Source organism: Schistocerca cancellata, chromosome 4 (genome assembly GCF_023864275.1).
Source record: "Schistocerca cancellata isolate TAMUIC-IGC-003103 chromosome 4, iqSchCanc2.1, whole genome shotgun sequence".
Taxonomy (NCBI): domain Eukaryota; kingdom Metazoa; phylum Arthropoda; class Insecta; order Orthoptera; family Acrididae; genus Schistocerca; species Schistocerca cancellata.
The window spans coordinates 440,252,750-440,278,987 of record NC_064629.1 but is presented as its reverse complement, the minus strand read 5'-3'; the positions used below and the strand labels follow the sequence as shown (position 1 = coordinate 440,278,987).

The 26,238-nt window shown below is 41.2% G+C and overlaps 1 protein-coding gene across 1 annotated transcript in view; it reads left to right on the top strand.

The window, feature by feature from the left end:
• The window catches only part of LOC126184241 (uncharacterized MFS-type transporter C09D4.1-like), a 112,325-nt gene that overhangs the window by 48,604 nt on the left and 37,483 nt on the right, over positions 1-26,238 (top strand). The window contains exon 6 of the mRNA XM_049926611.1: positions 17,889-17,999. Within this exon, the coding sequence (XP_049782568.1) occupies positions 17,889-17,999 (111 nt within the window). The remainder of the gene's footprint in view (positions 1-17,888; positions 18,000-26,238) is intronic.

Below are 26,238 nucleotides of genomic sequence, written 5' to 3'. Positions count from 1 at the left end.
ATGGGACTTAACATCTATGGTCACCAGTCCCCTAGAACTTTGAACTACTTAAACCTAACCAACCCAAGGACATCACACAACACCCAGTCATCACGAGTTCCCATAAACTCTGTCAAACATGTGCTGCATGGTTAATCACTTCTGCCACAGCAGTGATCTGTGCAACGAGATTTTCCTCCACTGGACAGGGATCTCGTAAACAGGACTCTTCGTGTGACCTCAGAAGAAAAAGTCCAAAGGGATTAAATCTGGGGATCTTGGTGACCAAGCATGTGGTCCACTTCGAGTGATCCACCTGTCCCCGGAGACTACGTTCAGATTTTTTCGGACTTGAACTGCAGAATGGATAGCCGCTCCATCATGCTGGAACCACAATGCGTGCCGAGTGTCCAGTGGCACATCTTCCAAAAATTCCACCGTCACTTGTTGCAGGAATATCAAGTACTTGGCACCTATTAGGGGGGTCGGATGGACGGAGGGCCCAATCACACGACCGTCGTAGATTGTGTCGAAGGTGTGCTGAAATCTTCGTGTACATGTGGCTTTGGAGTTTCCTTGGTCCCAAATGTGGCTATTTCGGTGATTTAAAACACCTTCCCTGTTGAAATGCCCTTCGTCGACGAACAAACTTTGCTTTGGCATCTGAGGTTCACCCGTAAAACGGTGTGAAAACCAAAACCAATTACAGAAATTGACATGTGGTACAAAATCCGCCTGGAGCATAGCGTGCACCTTCTGAGGGTGATATAAGTGGAGTTGCTGTCCTTGCCAAGCACACCAGAGAGGCGCGTGAGACACATGCAAGTAATGTGCAACGGCTCGAGTACTGGTCGATGGGTTATCTTCAGTTTGATGAAGCAGTTCCTCGTCCAATATGACACTTCGCCGCCTTCTTGGAGCACCAGAGTTTGCTCTATCGCTTATGAATTTCCCGCCTTCCGCAGCCGTTGTTCTACGCTAGTAAACGTGGGATGAGACGGAATCACAGGATTTGGAAAGTACTCATACTACAGAAACTGAGGTTTCCTTTCATTACGGCGAGCTTCATAGTAAATTAACAAAATGTTGGTGTGCTCTGCGAACGTGTACTCAGGCATCCTTTTACTACAGTACTAGTCACCGTAATGTCAACAGACGCATCACCAGGAAGCACGAAAACAAGGCAGATGGAAACGAACAAATCACGTGACATCGTGTCACTGTACCATCAACTTGAATGTGGGTAGCCTACCACGACAGGCGAACTGCGTAAGAAACATCTAGCGTGCCATTAAGTAGTTCTTGATTTCCTGGTAACATAGAAACGAACAGTTTCCGTACATGGGTTCCTATGTAAAACTTGATCTACTAGACCCCTCTACAATCTCTAGAGGTGTGTAACATGAGTCGCGAAACACCCTGTATGTGAAATATTGCCCCTTGTTTTAAGTCCCTCTACTATCTCTAGAGGTGTGTAACATGAGTCGCGAAACACCCTGTATGTGAAATATTGCGCCTTGTTTAAAGTCCGCGTTTAGCTGTAGCCTCCCTACAACAGGCTGGGTAAGTCAGCACAGTAGTCGGAGGAAGACGACGGCACCTCCAAGAGATTTATACCTAGTCTAGGACTGGTTTTCAAAAGAACCTACAGATTTAGGACGACATAATCTTCTTTTACTTTAAAGCTGAAGCTCCAGTACTGCTTATTCAAGACATCTGCATATATACAATTCGTCTGTTAATCATGTACACTTATTGTGTAATTGTCGTGACATATGTGCAGTCATCACTTTGACATACAACGTTTATTTCCATGTCAAGGCAATGCTCACTTATCTCTCGGAGAGAGAGAATTCATATATCGCTGAAGCCATGTAACTTTTACGAGAAACTAGTTTAAAAGAATTTAGACTGTAAACTTTTTCAGGGGTTTTACGTGAAGTTTGATAAAAGTAAGAAAACAATACTAGCAAATAACGTTTAATGTTGGTACGTGATGAGTACTCAGAAGTTTCAGATGGCATAATGTTGTCATCAAAAGACAAAGACAAGTTTGCTCTTCCATTCTTTCAGAAGAATCATTCGCGTAGATTGCTTTATTGGATGATTTTATTTTCACCTACGTTTATAATATAATTTTCCCTTTATGGACATTATTTCTCCTTCGCTGTCCTCTGTACTCTCTTAACGAATCATCTGAGCATAGTACTCAATAATGTTACCTTTCTCATTCCTGCGGAAAGGGCAGATCGTAGTTGTTATAGTGTCCTGATAAGCTCTCGAATCATAGTAGGAAGTATCACTCATTGGCGCACTATGTAGTCCAGTGCCTTCCATGGTTGCAACCTCTGGACGGCGAATTTGTATTTATAGATTGTTAACACAACCCATATATGATACGCTCATACCAGTGTGGGCAATTTAGAATAGTGTAGCAGCAGTAGGTTTAGAAGTAGGTATTGTTGTAGTTAGTCGGCAAACGTCGAGTTATTCTGGGGCTGCCAGTAACATGTATAGTAATATAAGTTGGAAGTTGTTCACTTGGAATTTGAGTTAATTCCTTTTATTTTTTTAAATCAATTCTTATTTTCAATTTTCTGCTTTTTTCTTACATTAATATTACAATGGTTGTTGTCAACGTTATTTATTACTGTACATGAAATATAAATCATTGCATGTCACTATGATTATTGAGTATGTATGACCTGTTTAGAGTGTCTATATAACGGGTCAAAATTCGTGACGATATATTGAAATTGTGAAAGAAAACGGAACGACAAGCATTTAACCATCTGGCCATTTTTGTTTGTTCGGTCTACCTCAGATTAGATTAGATTAGATTAGATTAATACTAGTACCATGGATCATGAATACGATATTTTGTAATTATGTGGAACGAGTCAGATTTTCCAATACATGACATATTTAAGTTAATTTAACAACATACTTAAGTTAATATAACAACTTTTTCATTTTTTTAAATATATTTTTTTTTTTTTTTTAAATTTATATCTAAAAATTCCTCTATGGAGTAGAAGGAGTTGTCATTCAGAAATTCTTTTAATTTCTTCTTAAATACTTGTTGGTTATCTGTCAGACTTTTGATACTATTTGGTAAGTGACCAAAGACTTTAGTGCCAGTATAATTCACCCCTTTCTGTGCCAAAGTTAGATTTAATCTTGAATAGTGAAGATCATCCTTTCTCCTAGTATTGTAGTTATGCACACTGCTATTACTTTTGAATTGGGTTTGGTTGTTAATAACAAATTTCATAAGAGAGTATATATACTGAGAAGCTACTGTGAATATCCCTAGATCCTTAAATAAATGTCTGCAGGATGATCTTTGGTGGACTCCAGCTATTATTCTGATTACACGCTTTTGTGCAATAAATACTTTATTCCTCAGTGATGAATTACCCCAAAATATGATGTCATATGAAAGCAACGAGTGAAAATAGGCGTAGTAAGCTAATTTACTAAGATGTTTATCACCAAAATTTGCAATGACCCTTATTGCATAAGTAGCTGAACTCAAACGTTTCAGCAGATCATCAATGTGTTTCTTCCAATTTAATCTCTCATCAATGGACACACCTAAAAATTTGGAATATTCTACCTTAGCTATATGCTTCTGATTAAGGTCTATATTTATTAATGGCGTCATACCATTCACTGTACAGAACTGTATGTACTGTGTCTTAACAAAATTCAGTGAGAGTCCGTTTACAAGGAACCACTTAGTAATTTTCTGAAAGACAGTATTGACATTTTCATCAGTTAATTCTTGTTTGTCAGGTGTGATTACTATACTTGTATCATCAGCAAAGAGAACTAACTTTGCCTCTTCATGAATATAGAATGGCAAGTCATTAATATATATTAAGAACAACAAAGGACCCAAGACTGGCCCTTGTGGAACCCCATTCTTGATAGTTGCCCAGTTTGAGGAATGTGCTGATCTTTGCATATTATGAGAACTACTTATTTCAACTTTCTGCACTCTTCCAGTTAGGTACGAATTAAACCATTTGTGCACTGTCCCACTCATGCCACAATACTTGAGCTTGTCTAGCAGGATTTCATGATTTACACAATCAAAAGCCTTTGAGAGATCACAAAAAATCCCAATGGGTGGTGTTCGGTTATTCAGATCATTCAAAATTTGATTGGTGAAAGCATATATGGCATTTTCTGTTGAAAAACCTTTCTGGAAACCAAACTGACATTTTGTTAGTACTTCATTGTTACAGATATGTGAAGCTACTCTTGAATACATTACTTTCTCAAAAATTTTGGATAAAGCTGTTAGAAGGGAGATTGGACGGTAATTGTTGACATCAGATCTATCCCCCTTTTTATGCAAAGGTATAACAATAGCATATTTCAGTCTATCAGGGAAAATGCCCTGTTCCAGAGAGCTATTACACAGGTGGCTGAGAATCTTACTTATCTGTTGAGAACAAGCTTTTAGTATTTTGCTGGAAATGCCATCAATTCCATGTGAGTTTTTGCTTTTAAGCAAGTTTATTATTTTCCTAATTTCAGAGGGAGAAGTGGGTGAGATTTCAATTGTATCAAATTGCATAGGTATGGCCTCTTCCATTAACAGCCTAGCATCTTCTAATGAACACCTGGATCCTACTATATCCACAACATTTAGAAAATGATTATTAAAAATATTTTCAACTTCTGGCTTTTTGTTCGTAAAGTTTTCATTCAATTTGATGGTAATACTGTCTTTCTGTGCTCTTGGTTGACCTGTTTCTCTTTTAATAATATTCCAAATTGTTTTAATTTTATTATCAGAGTTGCTGATTTCAGACATGATACACATACTTCTGGATTTTTTAATAACTTTTCTTAATATAACACAGTAGTTTTTATAATTTTTGATAGTTTCTGGGTCACTACTCTTTCTTGCTGTCAGATACATTTCCCTTTTCCGGTTACAAGATATTTTTATACCCTTAGTAAGCCATGGTTTGTTACAAGGTTTCTTACGAGTATATTTAACTATTTTCTTGTGGAAGCAGTTTTCAAATTCATTTACAAAAATGTCATGAAATAAATTATATTTTAAATTGGCATCAGGTTCACGGTACACCTCATCCCAGTCTAACTGCTGTAGGCTTTCCCTGAAATTTGCAATTGTTAAATCGTTGACTGAACGTACTACTTTGGAGGACTGTTTAGTATTGCTGAATGGAGCTATGTCATATATTGTAACTAGCTGTGCACCATGATCAGAAAGACCATTCTCAACAGGCTGAGCATTTATCTGGTTAAACTTATCTTGGTCTATAAAGAAGTTATCTATCAGTGAGCTGCTATCCTTTACCACCCGAGTAGGAAAATCAATAACGGGTGTCAAATTGAAAGAACCGAGTAATACTTCAAGGTCATTTTTCCTATTACCCTACATTGAAGTCCCCACAAATAATAATTTGCTTCCCCCTGTCTGACAGATAGCACAACAAGGAGTCCAAATTTTTCAGAAATAGATGAAAATTTCCTGATGGGGACCTATATACAGTTACAATTATAAATGTGCCTTTATTTAATTTAAGCTCACAGGCACATGCTTCTATATGTTTCTCTACACAAAACTTTTTTGTTTCTATACTTTTTGCACAATGATAACTTTTGACATATATGGCAACTCCTGCTTTGTCCATATTTTCTCTCATTACATGTGCAGAGAGCATTTACCTTATCCATATCAGTAACAATGTGATGCTCAGACAGGCATAGTATATCTATTTCATCCTCAGCTTCTAAATCTTCTAAAAAAACCAGTACCTCATCTATTTTATTCTTTAAACTCCCAATATTTTGATGAAATATACTTACATTATTTCTAATTATACTTTTATGAGAACCTTTCCTTATTCTAACATTTGCAGTACTCTCCTGTCTGAGTTTCTCATTGTGCTTAGGCCTAGTTGCTATACCAGTGGTCACATGGTGTTCAGAGAGGCAGAATATGTCAACTGGGTTGGGTGACTTTAATTCATCAATGGAATTACCTAGGACTGAGATACAACTTGGTGGAGACAAAATTTCTGGTGATTGGTGAACATTTATAATTGACAGCTGTGATTGGTGATCCAATGTGCTAGAATTGTGCTGTTTAATTTCTTTCCTAAACGGAAGATTTGTTTCAATCCTGACCTCTTGTAGAACTTGACATCTTTCTGTCTTACCTATCCTAAAATAGGTGCTGCTCCAACACCCGTAACCACTGGTATTTTACCATTCATGGCAGTGCCTCCCCCCTTAAATTTCCTGCTATTACCCCAGCCAGTTTCCCCTTCTCTTTCCTGTTGAGATGTAGGCCGTGCCTGGTATAGTCCCACCTACTGAGAGAATCAACAGGAACCACACCAATATGAGCCCCCGCACCCGACCCAAGCAGCCGTTCCAACTCCAAATTAACTCCTCCCAACAGAAGAGTTCAAATGAGGCCGGTCATGGCGTCTCAGGACAGATACAAATTCAACATTGGTGTGTCTCGATGCCGACGCAATCTTTACCAGGTCACACTCTATACTGTACCCAGGATCTCTGTCGAGGATATGGTAATTACTCTCCATCGCAACTGGTCTGGTGAATGTCGCACTGATCCCATTCTATCAGCATGGCTCTCACAGAGGTTTACTTTCATGGTATCAACTGTCGATTTATTACCAGGTTAGAGGTCGCGGCTGTGACTTGTAGCGAGGCGAAGTACAGTGGAGCGGTAAGCGGATGCCTGGTAGACGTCTATCGTACTGAACATCACTGTTAACCCATTCATTTTTTGTTGATCAGCTACGATAGTCGTGATGATGTGGCCTCACAGAGGTGGCTCGCTGTGCAGACTAGAGACTGCTGGCAGCAAAGGACAAGGCACACAGAGGTGCACAGAGTAACGCCATGGACCCTGTGTTGATGCTATGGCTCACGGCAGTAGCTGTGTGCCTAGACGAGGAGAGGCAGGCAGGAAGAAGTTTTTCTGCATGGTCTATGGCGGCTGGATAGCTACATGGCTCCACGTTCGAATGGTAGACCTCCAGGATAGCAGGCCGGCAGTGGCTGAAGTAGATCCACAGGTGACCCACTGACCCACTGATTGCAGGGTGTAAAGTCTACTGCATTGTACCCAGCTCGAGCAGCAGGACTGCAACTAGCAGTGGGAGAGTCCGGAGGTGGAGACTGTTTGATCCATGTACACTTGAAGACTTCCAGACCGTCGTAGGTCCCCCCTCGGAGCTGGTGGCTGTCACACTGCAATACCTCTGACTAGAAATGAGAAGTATTTATATAGGCTTCACCTATCCTTGTTTTGCTAAGGCATTGGCTTCTATGACATAAGTCATAACAGGACCATGGATCGATTGTGAAGCAATCAAATCACCTAAGCCACATTGGCTCTACTTTTCTGCTGCGATGACGATATCACATTTTTGGTCCTCCTGCTGTGTCGAGCTATGTGGTACCTGCTCAGTGCCTCGGGGGCAGCAGTTGCCATGTCAGCAGATAGCCCCTGACGTAACTTCTCCTAGGCGGGACGAACTGATACGTTTTCACAGCGTCTTCCGTTTTCTGTCGAAGGTGTCTGAATTTTCATCACCCATGGCCAGTAAATTATTTGCGGAACAACACCAGACATGAAGTTGTCTGCTATGTTCAAATGATGCTAGTGGACTGCAACACTCTGGTCTTCTTGTGGGGAACTTCTGCAGCACTAGGAAGGTAATAACAAACTCAAGGTTGGCGGGATTGGTTTCGCATTTTCATGACTTTTGGCTATTTTTCCCTAATTTATGAAAGCCTTGGTGTATGCTGCAGATGATGGATATATGCGTGCTCCATAATCGGTCTCTCTCTCTTTTTTTCTTTAACCAAATTCGTTCATTCATTCTCTTATTCCCTCACATAGCGTGTCCCGTAAATACTATCATGAAGGAGAGTCTTCATGGATGTGGAATGAGTCAAGTTATACCTTAACAGACAGAAGCAGCATCTGCTGGCTACTATTGTAAAGTATTCTAATAACAAATTATGACTAGCGCTAATCTGCACAAACTAATGATGACTTTATATGTTTATATTAAGAGCAGAACAGATACTTTGAAAACTGCCACTGCTCTTCCTCCTATACTACTCAGCTGCTAATACTTCAGAAAAAGCATTTATGTAACTTCACACAGACCCACTGCTCTTCCTCCTATACTACTCAGCTGCTAATACTTCAAACAAAGCATTTATGTAACTTCACACAGACCAGTTTCAGCTTTCTCTATACTGGAAAACTTAGGCTATCTTTAATATAAGTATTAGAATTAGGTGTGGAATAATATTCTTGAGTCCAAGTGTTCTGATAAATTGTAGAAGGAATGGCTAATGAAAAATATTTTTGTTCGAGTCTCGGTCGGGCACACAGTTTTAATCTGCCAGGAAGTTTCATATCAGCGCACACTCCGCTGCAGAGTGAAAATCTCATTCTGGAAACATCCCCCAGGCTGTGGCTAAGCCATGTCTCCGCAATATCCTTTCTTCCAGGAGTGCTAGTTCTGCAAGGTTCGCAGGAGAGCTTCTGGAAAGTTTGGAAGGTAGGAGGCGAGGTACTGGCAGAAGTAAAGCTGTGAGTACCGGGCGTGAGTCGTTATTTTTACATTGTTTTTAAATATTTGTGTTTTTAAATTTTTCTCCCTAATGTCCTCTGGCATCCTATGAAAACATTTTGCAATAGAATACAAAAGCCCTTTCTGAATCCCAGAGAAAAATGCATAATTTATATGGAAATTATTTCTGTTCCTAGTATTGTGATTGTGAATTACTGAGTTCATCCTAAATACACGGTTGTTTTTAACAAAAAATAACATATGGGAGTGTATGAATTGGCATGTAAGTGTAAGATGCCCCAGGTTCCTGAAGAGGCCTCAGCAATATGTCCGCTCAGCAACTTTGCAGAATATTCTTATAGCAAGCTTCTGTGGAATAACTATTGTTTTCACCTTAGCTGCAATGTCCCAGAACATTCTGTCATACTACAGAACTGTGTGCAGCCAATCTTGTCGGCAGGTCAACACAATGAGACAGATTTCTGAGTGCAAAGCAGGCATAATTGAACTTTTTATTATTTTACACACATGCTGGTATCACCTCAGTTTATGTGAGTTTGTGTCAATGCCCAGGAATTAAAAAATGGAGTCTCATCCAGTGTACATATGCGCATTGACCTCTACTTCTGGTACCTGTAAGCCATTTTCTTTTTTCTGGAATTGCGTAATACGAGTTTCTGTTATACACACATCAAAAAAATTTTGCATCACCTCTGTTCCGAGAGTTTCGGAACCTGTACAGAATATTGGAATAGAGATCAACATATCATCATTTCCATCATTTTTATTGCTCATGAAAACCACACATAACGTGTTGTACTACCGTACAGCGAGACCTTCAGAGGTGGTGGTCCAGATTGCTGTACACACCGGTACCTCTAATACCCAGTAGCACGTCCTCGTGCATTGATGCATGCCTGTATTCGTCGTGGCATGCTATCCACAAGTTCATCATGGCACTGTTGGTCCAGATTGTCTCACTCCTCAATGGCGATTCGGAGTAGATTCCTCAGAGTGGTTGGTGGGTAACGTCGTCCATAAACAGCCCTTTTCAATCTATCCCAGGCATGTTCGATAGGGTTCATGTGTGGAGAACATGCTGGAAACTCTAGTCGAGCGATGTCGTTATCCTGATCGATGGGGGCGCGAACTGTCGTCCATGAAGACGACTGCCACGCCAATATGCTGCCGATATGATTGTACTATCGGTCGGAGGATGGCATTCACGTACTGTACAGCCGTTACGGCGCCTTCCATGACCACCAGCGGCGTATGTCGGTCCCACATAATGCCCATCTTGCTGCACTCGCTGGACGGTGTGTCTGTGGCATTCAGTCTGACCGGGTTGCCTCCAAACACGCCTCCGACGATTGTTTCGTTGAAGGAATATACGACACTTATCGGTGAAGAGAACGTGATGTGAATCCTGAGTGGTCCAATCGGCATGTTGTTGTGCCCATCTATACCACGCTGCATGGTGTCGAAGTAGCAAAGATGGACCTTGACATGGACGTCAGGAGTGAAGTTGTCCATCATGCAGCCTATTGCGCACAGTGTGAGTCGTAACGCGACGGCCTGTGGCTATACGAAACGCACTATTCAACATGGTGGAGTTGCTGTCAGGGTTACACCGAGCCATAATCCATATGTAGCGGTCACCCGCTGTAGTAGTAGCCCTAGGGCGGCCTGAGCAAGGCATGTTATCGACAGTTCCTGTCTCACTGTATCTCCTCCATGTCAGAACAACATCGCTTTGGTTCACTCCTAGACACCTTGACACTTGCCTTGTTGAGAGCCCTTCCTGGCACAAAGTAATAACGCGGACACCATCGAACCGCGGTATTGACCGTCTAGGCATGGTTGAACTACAGACAACACAAGCCATGTACCTCCTTCATGGAGGAATGACTGGAACTGATCGGCTGTCGGACCCCCTCCATCTAATAGACGCTGCTCATGCATGGTTGTTTACATCTTTGGGCGGGTTTAGTGACATCTCTGAACAGTGAAAGGGAATGGGTCTGTGATACAACATCCACAGTAAACGTCTTTCTTCAATAGTTCTAGGAACTGGGGTGATGCAAAACTTTTTTTGATGTGTGTATTGTTCTTCTTGCTGTGTGTGTTAAGAATGTGAATTGCGCCTTTTATCAATGTACATGCATCATCAGTAAACATTAAAGTTTTTGAAGAGTCCTCGAATGTTCCAGGTAAATCAGTTATGTAGACCAAGAACGGGTGTGGGTGAAGCACTGAACCCTGTGGCACATCGTATTTCCTATTGTTAAGATAGGGTTACTGCCATGAAAGGGGAAGCTCTTTCATACCATATCATTTTAGATTACTTAACAGAATTTAATGATCCACATCATCAAAGGCTTTGGCCAGGTCACAAAAAAATCCAAAGTGGTATTATTTCTTGCTTAGTTCCACTACAATTTAGTTCGTGAAATCATAAATTTCATATATTGCCTTCTCAGTAAAGAAGCCTTCACGAAAGCCAAACTGAACTGTTGTTAAGATGTTCTTCTGAAAATGACGATTCAGTATTCTGTGGCAGTCTTTTTCGAGAATACGGGAAGAAGGGATATCAATAGATGATTTGAGGTCAGTTGCTTATCCAAAGTTTTGCGTATTGTTATTACTATCTCATACTTAAGTCTTCCAGGAAATATACCTGGATTCGTCGACTGGTTACAAAATTAACTCAAGGATGGAGCTACCAAGTCTGCATCTACATCTTCACAGACACTCCGCAAGCCACCTTTGGATGCATGGCGCAGAGTACCTTGTACCATGCTTCTCATTTCCCCTCCTGTTCCACTTGCAAATAGAGCTAGGGAAAAATGACTGTCTGTACACTTCCTTATAAGCCCTAATTTCTCGTGTCTTACCGTCTTGTTCCTTACGCGCGATATTTGTTGGCAGTATCAGAATCGTTCGGCAGTCAGCTTAAAATGCCGGTTCTTTAAATTTTCTCAATAGTTTTTTTTTTCGAAAAGAACGCCGTCTTCCCTGTGGGGATTCCCGCTTGAGTTCCCGAAGCACCGCCTTAATACTTAGGTTTTGTTCGAACCCACCGGTAACAAATCTAGCAGCCCTCCGAATTGCTTCGATGTCTTCCTTCAATCCGACATGGCACGGATCCCAAACACTCTAGCATTGCTCGAGAATAGGTCACAGCAGCGTCCTATATGCGGTCGCCTTTGCAGGTGAACCACTCTTTCCTAAAATTCTCCAGTAAACCGAAGTCGACCAATTGCCTTCCGTACCACAGTTTTCACATGCTCGTTCGACGTCATATCGCTTTGCAACGTTACGTCCAGATATTTAAACGACTTGACTCTGTCAGGCTGGAACTAGTGATACTGTATCCGAACATTACAGGTTTGTTCTTCCTACTCATCCGCATTAACTTACGCTCTTCCACATTTAGGGTTTGCTGCAATTCATCATACCAATTGGAATCTTTGTCTAAGTCGTCTTGTATCTTCCTGCAGTCACTCATCTTCGCCACCTTTCCGTATACCACGGCATCATCAGCAAACAACCACAGATTGCTGCCCACCCGGTCCGCCAAATCATTTATGTATGTAGAGAACAACAGCGGTCCTATCACACTTCCATTGGGCACTCCTGACAAAACCCTTGTCTCTGATGATCACTCACCGTCGAGGACAACATACTGTGTTCTATTATGTAAAAATGTTCGAGCCACTCACATATCTGTGAACTTATTCCATATGGTCGTACCATCGTTAGCAGCCTGCAATGGGGCACCGTGTCAAATGCTGTCCAGAAACCTAGAAATGTGGAATCTGCCTGTTGTCCTTCATCCGTAGTTCTCAGTATATCATATGAGAAAAGGGCAAGCTGAGTTTCGTCTGAGCGATGCTTTCTAAAACCATGCTGATTTGTGGGCATAAGTTTCTTAACCTCAACAAAGTTTATTATATTCGATCTGAGAATGAGTTCGAAGATACTGCAGCAAACAAAAGTTAGGGATATTGGTCTGTAATTTTGCTGGTCCGTTCTTTTACCTTTCTTATACACTAGTCACCTGCGCTTTTTCCAGTCGCTTGGGACAGTGTGCTGGGCGAGAGACGCATGATAAATGCAAGCAAGGTAAGGGCCCAATGCTGTAAAGTACTCTTTGTAAAATCGAACTGGAATCGATCCGGACCTATTGATTTATTTGTTGTCAATTCTTTAAGTTGCTTCTCTACGCCATTTATGCTTATTTCTATGTCGTCCGTACGGGAGTCTGTCCGATGGTCAAATGACGGTATGTTTGTACGGTTCTCCCGTGTGAACGATTTCTTGAACGAGAAATTGAAGACTTCGGCTTTCGGTTTACTATCTTCAACTGCCACACCAGACTGAGCAACAAGGGACTGAACAGATTCCCTAGACTCTCTTTGTGACTTTACATACGATCAGAATTTTTTCGGGTTTCCTGCCACATGTATTGCTAAGGTACGACAATGGTAGTTTTTGTATGCTTCGTGTATAGATCTTTACGCAGACGCACGACCCGCCACTAACCTTCGCTTGCCGTCATTTGTGTGTCACTTTTTGAACATAGAGTGCAGCAGTCTCTCTTCCTCAGCATCCGCCGAATTTCCTTATTAAACCATGGTGGGTCTTTTTCATCCTTTATCCACTTACTAGAAACATAAGTCACCAGTCCACGATTTACAATCTGCTTGAACTTTGCCCATACTTCCTCTATATCCATCTTGCTGGAACTAAATAACGCCATTTCACTGTCTAAGTAAGATGTTAATAACTGGTTATTTGCTCTACCTAGCAGAAATACTCTTCTGGCCTTCTTGACTGAACTATTAATTTTCGTAATCATAGTTGCTATAATGACATCATGATCACTAATCCCCGTTCCTATAGTGACATTGTCAATAAGGTCCGGCCTATTTGTAGCTACAAGGTCTAAGATATCTCCATTGCGTGTGGTCTGCCGAGCTGGCTACTGAGGACAATTTTCAGAAAACGTGTTCAAAAGTATTTCGCACGACCGTCTGTCTGTCCCCCCCGCAATGAATCCATGGGCATCCCAGTGTATAAGCGGCAGGTTAAAGTCGCCTCCAACTAGTACTGCATAATCTGGGTATTTACGCGCTATGTGCCATACACTCTTTGAATTACTCTAGAACTGCGATAGAGGATTCACGTGGCCGGTAAAAACATCCAACAATTAACTTAGTTTCACCTACGTCTGTTGTATGCCACCAGACGAGTTCACTGTCACACTCAACTTCGACCTCAATGGAGAAAATATTTTTGTCAACTGCAATGAAAACTCCCCCTCCTATAGCTTTTAATATGCCTTTCCGATATATGCTCCACGATCCACTAAATATCTTAGAGCTTTCCAAGTCGTGTTTCAGCCAGCTCCCAGTACCAAGAATAATTTCAGCGCGAGAAATTTCCTGGATCGCAGTAAATTTGAGAACTTCATTACGAATACTTCGACAGTTTATTAATAAAATTGTGACAGTCGAAGTGTCTTTATTCTGAACGCCGTTTGACTTCCCTTGCTGTGAAGACAGAGCAAAATTTTAGTAATTTTGATTCTATACCATCATAGCTAGAATATTTACTACTTTTTAGTGACTTAATGATTTTTGTGTTCTATCTGGTAGACGATTCGGCTGTAACGATGTCTGCTGGTGGAGTATGCACTGCCTGTCTAAGTAATTTTATTGGATTTGGTTTCGATGGACCATTTTTCGTCCTCATGTTATCGGCTACAGTTAGAATGAACTCAGAGAATTCGGTAGCTAATGATCTGAGTGTCATACCACGTGTCTCGCTGCTACTGTCATCTGGGAGTTTAAGGTCATTCTCGTTGCCGAGTTTATTCGTTTCGTGCCTGATAATATTCCAAATTGTCTTCCCCTTGTCCTTGAAGTTTTGATTTTTTGGGAAATGTACCTGTGAAACTTCCGGGCAGATTAAAACTGTGTGCCCGACCGAGACTCGAACTCGGGACCTTTGCCTTTCGCGGGCAAGTGCTCTACCATCTGAGCTACCGAAGCACGACTCACGCCCGGTCCCCACAGCTTTACTTCTGCCAGTATCTCGTCTCCTACCTTCCAGACTTTACAGAAGCTCACAAAGGATACTGCGGAGACATGGCTTAGCCACAGCCTGGGGGATGTTTCCAGAATGAGATTTTCACTCTGCAGCGGAGTGTGCGCTCATATGAAACCGGGCGTGAGCCGTGCTTCGGTAGCGCACATGGTAGAGCACTTGCCCGCGAAAGGCAAAGGTCCCGAGTTCGAGTCTCGGTCGGGCACACAGGTTTAATCAGTCAGGAAGTTTCATATCAGCGCACACTCCGCTGAGTGAAAATCTCATTCTGGAAATGTACCTGTATTTGCCTTATTGATCACACGTTGAAGAATTTACATTATTTGTAATGTATTCTTAAGCCTTGAATAGAGTTAATCCTTTGCATTAAGTAAAACTCTCTGTTCCTTCTTTCAGCTTTCATTGTAAATATCATTGACCCGTTGCAAAGGAAAACCTTAATAAGATTTTTAGGAAACGTTTAAATTTCTCATCTACTGTGTGTCCGTGGTAAATATATCCCTTTTTCATACTATAAATTTTTCTGAATAGTGTAACTTAGACAGCACTTACAATTATATGAAATTTTCCTTTCCTTTATTGCTGTAATTAGAGTCACATAAACCATTTATTATGGTCCTCACACCTATTTTATTAAAAATAATTGGATTTAGCTTAAACTATCAATCCATGTTGCACTGTGTCCGTCTGTTCTTGTTGGGAATGTTATTGTGGGAGTCAAATCGAAGATGGACATCAGTAACTCTAGATACCTTCGGTCAGGATTATCAGAGGTGAAATGTACATTGTACACTCCACGTGCAGTCACTTTCCAATTACTTATACTAAGTCTTATTCGTACTCCATCTAATTGCTTAATGAAGTTTAAAACATTTCCTGTTGGGGACCTACATACATTCAGAACTATTGTCTTGTATGTTAATCAGTCTATTACTTATGTACAGCACTCAAATAGTTGTTCTGTGTAATATTCACTGAGATCTATTCCCTGGGATTTTATTCCATTTTATATGTATCCTTATTTTACATCCGCTCTAATGTGATACTAACTTGTATTCATCCAGAAGCACCTGTTATATTTCTTTAACTTCCATAGGATGTTCTTTTATGCATAGCACACCTATAGAAACACTTTTACATTTTTCAATAAAAAATGGTACAAATGGCTCTGAGCACTATGGGACTTAACATCTATGGTCATCAGTCCCCTAGAACTTAGAGCTACTTAAACCCAGCTAACCTAAGGACAGCAGACAACACCAGTCATCACGAGGTAGAGAAAATCCCTGACCCCGCCGGGAATCGAACCCGGGAACCAGAGAGTGGGAAGCGAGAACTCTACCGCACCACCACGAGCTGCGGACGTATTTTTCAATATCCTGTAGTGACACGACAAGTTCATTGTTCTTATTGATCATGATTCTTATGTTTGATGGAAAAGTGCAAATGTATTATGATTAATAGCCTTTGTTCTGTCCAAGCTGCAGTATTTTGTTTCTTCCTTTAGTGTTACAAATGTGTATCTAGTTATTCGTTAGCTCTGTCTTATGGAAACATTTAGCTTAAAAAAGGCCTAATAAAAAAGCTGGAAATCACAAGGATTGAACATATCTGGTTATATTGAATGCTTCTGGAAATTAGTCGTGCTAGTAATCTCTTTCCGGAAACTTCAGATGTAGACTTAGAACTACTTAAACCTAGCTAACCTAAGGACAGCACACAACACCCAGTCATCATGAGGCAGAGAAAATTCCTGTTTGGTGTGTCTGTATGAGGGGCGATTTTTTGATCATACCCACGTGCGACAGCCGTAGTCTAGTGAGTGACTGATGAAGCTCTGCATTTACACATTCGACGGAGCGCTTCATCCATTCAGGGTTCGTCATAGCGCTCAGAGGGTGACAAAATCTTCGCATTGGTGTGAGGAGCATTCCCAGCGATGCGCCTGATGTCTTCTTCAATTGCATAGTTCAGTTTATGACCCAAACTTTTTCTGACGCCCTGAATAACCCTTATACGATCTTCTTTACCGAGATATTTCCTCAGAGAACCTCAATCATAGCTGAAATTGCTGAGCCCTGCACTTAGTTGAAAACGCTAAGTACCTCGTATTCCATGCCCAGGCAATTACCTATGATTTTGGACGTTCCCTTCCCATGGCTACTCCCTTGCAGAAGGATCATAACGACATTTTTAGTCCTCTGACTGCTACTAACCTTGGCTTACAACTTTTCCCCTATTTCGTCAGAGTGTTCTTGACTCCTTGGGTTGTCACAGCACTTTGGCCTACAGTCTCCAAAGCACTAAAGCAGTTGCCTGATCAGGCCGATTTCATCACGGCCAAGTCATCTGTTCTATTCCTAACTTTACTGCTGCCAACTGCAGCTCTCAGCTCATCTAATTCTGCCTGCGTTACGGCCTGATCAGCTTTGAGTTTCAAAATGAGCTGCCCTTTCCCCACAGAGTGACAGGCACAATTACGACAGCGCCAAGGATGTTGGAGATTCCTCCATCCAAACTAGTTGTTTGACAGCACCCAACATGAAAAAAAAAGTAGCCAATCATCGTACTGTCAACCGTCTCACTACCCTGCGGCAGTTTCCAGACTTGGGCCTTCTCAGTCTGCCATCATTACCCGTGGAGGAAAACGTCTCACATGCTCCACCAATCGGTATGTAGTGTATTTTCTGTGCCGTGTATTTTCGTGTTTTATCCTCTTCACTATATGTGTAATATTAAGCTGGGAGTCACCCTGTCATTTACATCCTCGACTGCGGCGAACGGAATAAAAACAACTAAACTGAGTGTTGCCACAGCCCGACGGTCTTCAAATTGGCGTGCGAATTTGTTCAGCGTTTGGCTCACATTCGTTTATAATCTCATGTCCTGAGTGTTACGCTAGCTTCTTGTTTGTTTGTTTATTATTTTTAATTTTTATCCCTTAGTTGTAAAATTTTGTTGATTAGTTACCTACGTGTGCTCATGCAAGCCACCACTGATCTAGTGTCGCAGGTTCTAGTCATGCCATGAAAACATCAGTCCTTAGTACTTGTAATACACAGTTTTACCTCCGGTAGCGGCCGTGCGTAGTTCTTAAAACTGGATGATACCTTTCCGCTCACATAGGTAAAAATCCATGTCGTAAATAGTATAAATTAAATTTGAGACGTGAACGTGTTTTGTGTACAGGGAAACGGTTCTGGTGGTATACGCTCTGTTCCTGGCATCGCTGGCCTCTTTCGCGGTGGTCGTGCACCTCGGGAATCGCGCCTTGGTCTACGCAGTCATCTCCGTAATGGGGTAAGAACTTAAAAACAATCCGTATTTTCAATTTTCTCATTGCAAAACCATTAAAAGCAGAGCACAACTGTTTCCTCCAACCTCAAGTACTTCTATCATTTCTTACCATTCGGCCCATGCCTTTCTCCATTCTCCCTGCACTCATAACCATTGAAATTTAACTCTAAAGAGTTTTTGTTTCAGTGGGGTACTCGCAGACTTGTCCACGTCTTTTGGCAAATCACTATCATTCTCTCCTCATTTGTTCCACTACAGATGACTTGTGTCAGATCCAACGCAAATTCTCAATTAAAAAATCGTTGTACTAAAACCGAGTGAGGTGACTTCTGGAGGACGACAGTCCATCTGTGCATCTGGCCAAGCAGAATTAGGTTTTCCGCGGTTTTCCTAAGCCGGCCGGAGTGGCCGAGCGGTTCTAGGCGCTTCAGTCTGGAACCGCGCGACCGCTACTGTCGCAGTTTCGAATCCTGCCTCGGGCATGGATGTGTGTGATGTCCTTAGGTTAGTTAGGTTTAAGTAGTTCTAAGTTCTAGGGGACTGATGACCTCAGATGTTAAGTCCCATAGTGATCAGAGCCATTTGAAGCATTTTTTGGTTTTCCTAAATGGCTCCAGGTAAATTCTAGTACGGCTGCTTTGAAAGAGCGCAGCTACTGTGTTGCTCCATGCATTTTACTTAATTATATATCGACAATGGCAGTCGAACTGAGGGATATTTGCTATTTTGACCATTTCAGTCATTCCGTAGTAAACATTCTGGAAGAGGAGAGTTCATGTTCCAGTGCAGACATCTTGAGCTCAGTTCCAATGGTTTCTTAAAATCAATTCTGGTGAATGCCTCAATGGTAGCTACAAGAATTCTCGTCTGTTTTCTCAAAAATCTCGTTGTCAACTGTACGTTAAATTCTATCCGTTCGTGTTATTAAGAAATTAATTCACTCCGTAGACCTACTTCCTCAGTTCAACTAGTTACAAAAATAACTGCAATATAACAAGTAAAAGTATAAATATAAAGAAAAGGAAGTCGTAATGAATGTAGCTGTATTTTTGTCGAGTATATCAAGCGAATCCCCACATACGCAACGACTGAAGAATACGAAGAGTTTAATTTGATTTTCTTCGATCGCGAATCTGTGTGGAAAACAAGAAATCGTGAATTTTTTAAAATATCATTTAAAAGGCTTCGTGACACATAGAGGATGATGACCATTTTCGAAATGAATCGATGTGCATATCTGCCGCACACGAACTGGCAATGACTCCTATGGCTTGAACAACGCTAACCATCGTTTCCAGTAATATTTCATCGACCTGTCATTTCATGTTGCCTGACACTACTGTGAGATGAGGCAGATTGTTGGAGATGTCCACCCGTCCTAACTGCGAACCGATATCTACCAGCTACTCATTTCAGGTCCGATATTCTCCACGTGATACTTATGGAAACAAACGGAAATCTTTGACTGACATTTACATAGTTCTTCTATTTATATTTTTTTCACAGAAGCCCGTAATGCTTTAGAACATACACTTCGGCGTACTCTGCAGATATATGCCTCGAATTGTATCGTAATGGCACTGAATGAGAGAACTGCAGAGCATCTGTCACAGTACACGTAACTATCAGAATTTCCATCCTATTTAGTCACAACTGAAAATGTTTCGCAAACAGTACTACATGTACCGTCTTTCATAATGAGAATACATTCTTAGGAATGTAGTCTAGCTTTCGCACTTCTTTTGGGCTCACAATCGCCCATCATGATCCTACGGCAGACAATTGAACCATCGGATAAGCTGTTCAAGCGACTGCACGGACATCTGCATCTACATGACTATTCTGCAACTGACGAAAATGCTTCAAATGGCTCTGAGCACTATGGGACTTAACTGCTGTGGTCATCAGTCCACTAGAACTTAGAACTACTTAAACCTAACTAACCTAAGGACATCACACACATCCATGTCCGAGGCAGGATTCGAACCTGTGACCGTAGCGGCCGCGCGGTTCCAGACTGAAGCGCCTAGAACCGCTCGGCCACTCCGGCCGGCTGCAACTCACACTCATGTGCTTTGCAGAGGGTTCATAGAACCACTTTCAGACTATTTCTCGACCGTCTCGCTTTTGAGTAGCATATAGAAAAAATGAACACCTAAACCTTTCGATGCAAGATCTCACTTCTCTTATTCTAGTACGTTGATTATTCCCCCTTACGTAGGTGGAAGTCAACAAAATATTGTCTTGGTCAAAGGTGAAAGTCGGTGATTGAGTTTTCTTGAAAAAATCTTGCCGCAACGAAAAAGGCCTGTATTTAATGATTGCCACTCCAACTCTTGTGTCATAGCCGTGACACTCCTCCCCTATTTCGCGATTATACAAAACCAGCTGCCATTCTCTAAAGTTTTTAGATGTCCTTCGTCAATCGTATTTAGTAACAATCCCATGCTGCAACAGTCCAGAAGAGGAAGGATAAGTGTAGTGTAGGCAATAGCTTTAGTAAATCTTTTTCATTGTCTAAGTATTATGCCAATAAACGTGGTCTCCCCCACAATATTTTCTATGTGATGGTTCCAACTTAAGTTGTTCGTAATTGCAGCCAAGATCGTCCGGTATTTTTATTTTATTCCACAATGACCTGTTTCGACAGGATCTTGCCGTCATCATCGGGTCTTTGGAAAATTCTTATTAACATTCATTCATGGCACCAAAACAACGAGAACATTTTCCACTCATTGGAAATAAAATACCAAACGATCTTGGCTGCAGAAGATTTCCCTCTTCACCAATGAAAGATTGCTCCCTAAGATCGAATGCAACCTATATTGCTCGTAATTGCAATCGCGATGTGTTTAGTTGAATCGAAAACCTTTAAATTTGAGTGATTTATAGTGTGACTTAATTTAACGATTCTTTTGAGTGCTCATGAAGAGGACTTTACACTTCCGTATTTTTTAGGGCCAACTGCCACTTTCTGCACAATTCAGATATTTTGCATAAATCAATTTGAAATTCGTTTTCGTCATCATATATATTTACTAGACGGTAAATGACAACATCTTCTGCAAACAATCAAAAAGCGCTATTCACGTTTTCTCCAAAATCGTTTGGATAGACTGCAAACAGTAGGGGACTCTAAACCCTTCCCTCGGAAACCCTCGATTTGACAAAAGTTTCATAAACGACTCTCCATTAATTATTAGGAACTATGAACTTTCTGACAAGAAATCATGAATCCAGTCGCACACTTCAGACGATACTCCATAGGCATGCAGTTTTATTGGAAGCCGATTCTGAGGAGCGGTGTCAAAAGCTTTCGAGAAATTTTGAAATACTGCTACCGTACGAATATCTTTCGGGTAGGTGCCCTTACTACAAACGTGTTGCTTGGAAACAAATAGTTTCTGCTAAGAAACTGTCCTGTAGAATTTACTTCGCTAACCCCCAGCTGCAACTGAAAGAATTATAGATTGAAAGTTAGCTGGAAGTTTTCGTTCGTAGGGTCTCTGAATACATAGTTGGCTTTTTAAGCTTCGGCTACGCTAATGTCTGGGAGACTACCAAACGTATTTTGTCATGAATCGAAGTTCATTCAGCTTAAGTTTTAAATTAAAGTCCATATCACCAAAACAGTCGAAAATCGCACGTTCCGACCACCCGCACATAATCGCAGTAAGTTTTTGAAGTTCAGGCTAGTTCCTGTAACCTGAACTATCCTAAGTTCACAAATCGAAATATTTCAAAGTATTCGCTACCGACACACGTGAATATCACTAAATCTCCGTTTCAACACTTAGGGAGTTTCGGACACTATCGAGACGCGAGCCAGACGTCGATAATATGTACGTGTTGCTTCCTTTAAGTCCCAAGGTCGACTGATCCCAACTGTTCGCAAATAAATTAGCCGACGAGTATTTAAGCTTTCGATCTGTCGTGAGTCAAGATCATATAAGACCATACATGTCCACTTTCAGAGCATACTTAGAAACTATTAATTTTTACACATTCTGTTATACATGCAAATTTCTCGGCTTCCCACTGCTCTTTTATAGTTTTTTCGTACGTCAAATATTTTGTTCAATAATAGAGATTTTGCTATGGTAGAGGCTACTTTACACTGTGTTTTTGCTAACAAAAGCAAATAAAACTAAATACATTTATACTTCACAATTCTGCCGCTTCTTTCAATATTTTATTAATAATTGTGATAAAAATCCGTGTTATTACGCACGGTATGCACATTACAGTCTGTAACTTAAAACATGTAATTTTTATAAGAAACCTATTCTGATATTCTGATAGTGTTCGATGAACCCCATACGTAGACAGCTTTTGAAAGTCTCGCAAGGCATTATCAAGATATTAATTTTCAAAGATCATTACAGTAACAAAATCTTTGACATTAAGTAACTTAAGGATTACTTTTAGATCGTAGGCGCGTTTTCGCCCACGCACTCGTCTTATTTTTGACTTTATAGCTATGTTACTAGCTTCTCAATAACTAGTGGGATTCAGTTTTATTGAATTTGGTCTGATTTAATATTTATGCTTGTCACTCAGTTCAGCCATCGCGGTTTCCCCCTCCACGTTTTTCACCAACGGCTGAAACGCGTGGGCTTTTCCCGATCATGCGCCGAACATGAGTTCACCTGCACGCTGTTCTGAAGACACGATATTTCTCATACGCAGAGTGTCCACCAGTCACTGAAACTCGTAAGTCCCGCCAACCATCGACGACACTGCATTACTAGAGATGGCGGATATGGCTGAAACAACCGTTTTTTGGCTACACCGGTACTTTTCGTCTCAAGTCAATTGAAAAGACTGCCTACAATACGCTTGTCGTCCTCTTTTAGAATACCAGATCCTTACCAGATAGGATTGACGGAGCACATCGAAAATGTTCAAAGAAGAGCAGCACATTTTGTATTATCGCAAAACAAGGGAGAGTGTCATTGAAATGATACAGCATTTGGGGTACATCAGTAGCAGGATAAGGGCGGCGTCGCCCCACTGAGCAATGCTGCCAAATGTATTCAAGATGGTGGATCCAATATGGTGACGATAGAAGTGAGAACGTCGAAATAAGTACATGGTGGGAAGTTCAAATTTTGGCAGGAAAATAAGTGAATTAGGCTATCTCCACTAACCTAACCCAGTCCCCTCCCCCCCCCCCTCTCCACCCCTACCTAAGAAAATGGTGGGAAGTTCAAATTTTGGTGGGAGAAAAGGTCAATTGGGCCACCTCCACTAACCTCAGAAAAGGGCAGGAAGAAACGTCACTTGGGCTACCTCCACTATCCTAAGTCATCCAGCCACCACCTCTTCCTTGGAATTGGTGGGGAAACGACTCAGCCTGTGCTGGACAGGATGGAAGTAAGTCTCTATTTTGCATGCAGTGCCTATTTAAACAATTTCAGTTCTCACAGGCAGTAGCTCCATCCAGTGTGCTGATCATGAGTCCAAATGACCTAGTACACAGTACTGCCACCAGAGGGCGCTGTCCTCCCATGGCGGTCTGGGTAAAAACGGCAGGAAAAGGACTCAGTCTGTGTTCAGCTGATGGAGAGAGGAAGGAGTGTACTTTACTTATTTTGGAACACTTTATTTAGGGATGGATGTTATGTAGTTCATTTATTACATAGGTACAAAATACGCCCTCTGACATACCTGGGGTCATGCTACATAGCCTACAGACCTGCAAACTACTCGTAAATCACCGAAATAATGCATTACACTGACGTGCAGACACAAAAACAACTCATAAATTGTCAAAATAATGCATGTAATGCGCTCTGATGACACACTCATTAATTGTAAACTGTCGAAATAATGTAGTACAATGATGTACAGATACGAAAACAACCCGTCAATTGTCAAAATAATGCTTGTAAAACGCTATCCAAATACGCTCATTAGTTGCAAACTTTCGAAATAAAGCATTTTACAGCCTACAGACCTGCAAACTACTAATAAAATTGTCAAAATACTGCTTCTAAAACGCTATGCAAGCACAGTTACTAATTGTAAACTGTCGAAGTAATGCAGTGCACAAACAGTCATTGCATGTGCGAGGGCTATTCGGAAAGTAAGGAAAGATATAAAGCATTTCACAGCCTACAGACCTGCAAACTACTCATATGTTGTTGCTGTGGTCTTCAGTCCTGAGACTGGTTAGATGCAGCTCTCCATGCTAATCTATCCTGTGCAAGCTTCTTAATCCCCCAGTACCTACTGCAGCCTACATCCTTCTGAATCTGCTTAGTGTATTCATCTCTTGGTCTCCCTCTACGATTTTTACCCTCCACGCTGCCATCCAATGCTAAATTTGTGATCCCTTGATGCCTCAGGACATGTCCTACCAACCGATCCCTTCTTCTAGTCAAGTTGTACCACAAACTTCTCTTCTCCCCAATCCTATTCAATACCTCCTCATTAGTTACATGATCTACCCAGCTAATCTTCAACATTCTTCTGTAGCACCACATTTCGAAAGCTTCTATTCTCTTCTCGTCCAAACTATTTATTGTACATATTTCACTTCCATACATGGCTACACTCCATACAAATACTTTCAGAAATGACTTCCTGACACTTAAATCTATACTCGATGTTAACAAATTTCTCTTCTTCAGAAATGCTTTCCTTGCCATTGCCAGTCTACATTTTATATCCTCTCTACATCTACCATCATCTCCCCAAATAGCAAAACTCCTTTACTACTTTAAGTGTCTCATTTCCTAATCTAATTCCCACAGCATCACCCGACTTAATTCGACTACATTCCATTATCCTCGTTTTGCTTTTGTTGATGTTCATCTTATATCCTTCTTTCAAGACACTGTCCATTCCGTTCAACTGCTCTTCCAAGTCCTTTGCTGTCTATGACAGAATTACAATGTCATCGGCGAACCTCAAAGTTTTTATTTCTTCTCCCTGGATTTTAATACCTACTCCAAATTTTTCATTTGTTTCCTTTACTGCTTGCTCAATATACAGATTGAATAACATCGGGGAGAGGCTACAACCCTGTCTCACTCACTTCCCAACCACTGCTTCCCTTTCATGTCCCTCGACTCTTATAACTGCCATCTAGTTTCTGTACAAATTGTAAATAGCCTTTCGCTCCCTGTATTTTACCGCTGCCACCTTCAGAATTTGAAAGAGAGTATTCCAGTCAACATTGTCAAAAGCTTTCTCTAAGTCTACAAATGCTAGAAACGTAGGTTTGCCTTTCCTTAATCTTTCTTCTGAAATAAGTCGTAGGGTCAGTATTGCCTCACGTGTTCCAACATTTCTACGGAATACGAACTGATCTTCCCCGGGGTCAGCTTCTACCAGTTTTTCCATTCGTCTAAAAATAATTCGTGTTAGTATTTTGCAGCTGTGACTTATTAAACTGATAGTTCGGTAATTTTCATATCTTTCAACACTTGCTTTCTTTGGGATTGTAATTATTATATTCTTCTTGAAGTCTGAGGGTATTTCGCCTGTCTCGTACATCTTGCTCACCAGATGGTAGAGTTTTGTCAGGACTGGCTCTCCCAAGGCCGTCAGTAGTTCTAATGGAATGTTGTCTACTCCCGGGGCCTTGTTTCGACTCAGGTCTTTCAGTGCTCTGTCAAACTCTTCACGCAGTATCCTATCTCCCATTTCATCTTCATCTACATTCTCTCCCATTTCCATAATACTGTCCCCTTGTATAGACCCTCTATATACTCCTTCCACCTACTGCTTTCCCTTCTTTGCTAAGAACTGGGTTTCCATCTGAGCTCTTGATATTGATACAAGTGGCTCTCTTTCCTCCAAAGGTCTCTTTAATTTTCCTGTAGGCAGTATCTACCTTGCCCCTAGTGAGATAAGCCTCTACATCCTTACATTTGTACTCTAGCCATCTCTGCTTAGCCATTTTGCACTTCCTGTCGATCTGATTTTTGAGACGTTTGTATTCCTGTTTGCCTGCTTCATTTACTGCGTTTTTATATTTTCTCCTTTCATCAATTAAATTCAATATTTCTTCTGTGACCCAAGGATTTCTGCTCGCCCTCGTCTTTTTACCTACTTGATCCTCTGCTGCCTTTGTAACACTACCTCCCTGTCGGACGTGCGTTAGCTCAATAAAGCCTGTACTGTAATAAGTTCACGGGCTTCACCTTGTAAACAAGGATTTAGTACATAAGTTGACCGCGTGTACCTAATGGAAGCAATTCGGACTTATATTCAGTCAGTAACTACAGTGATG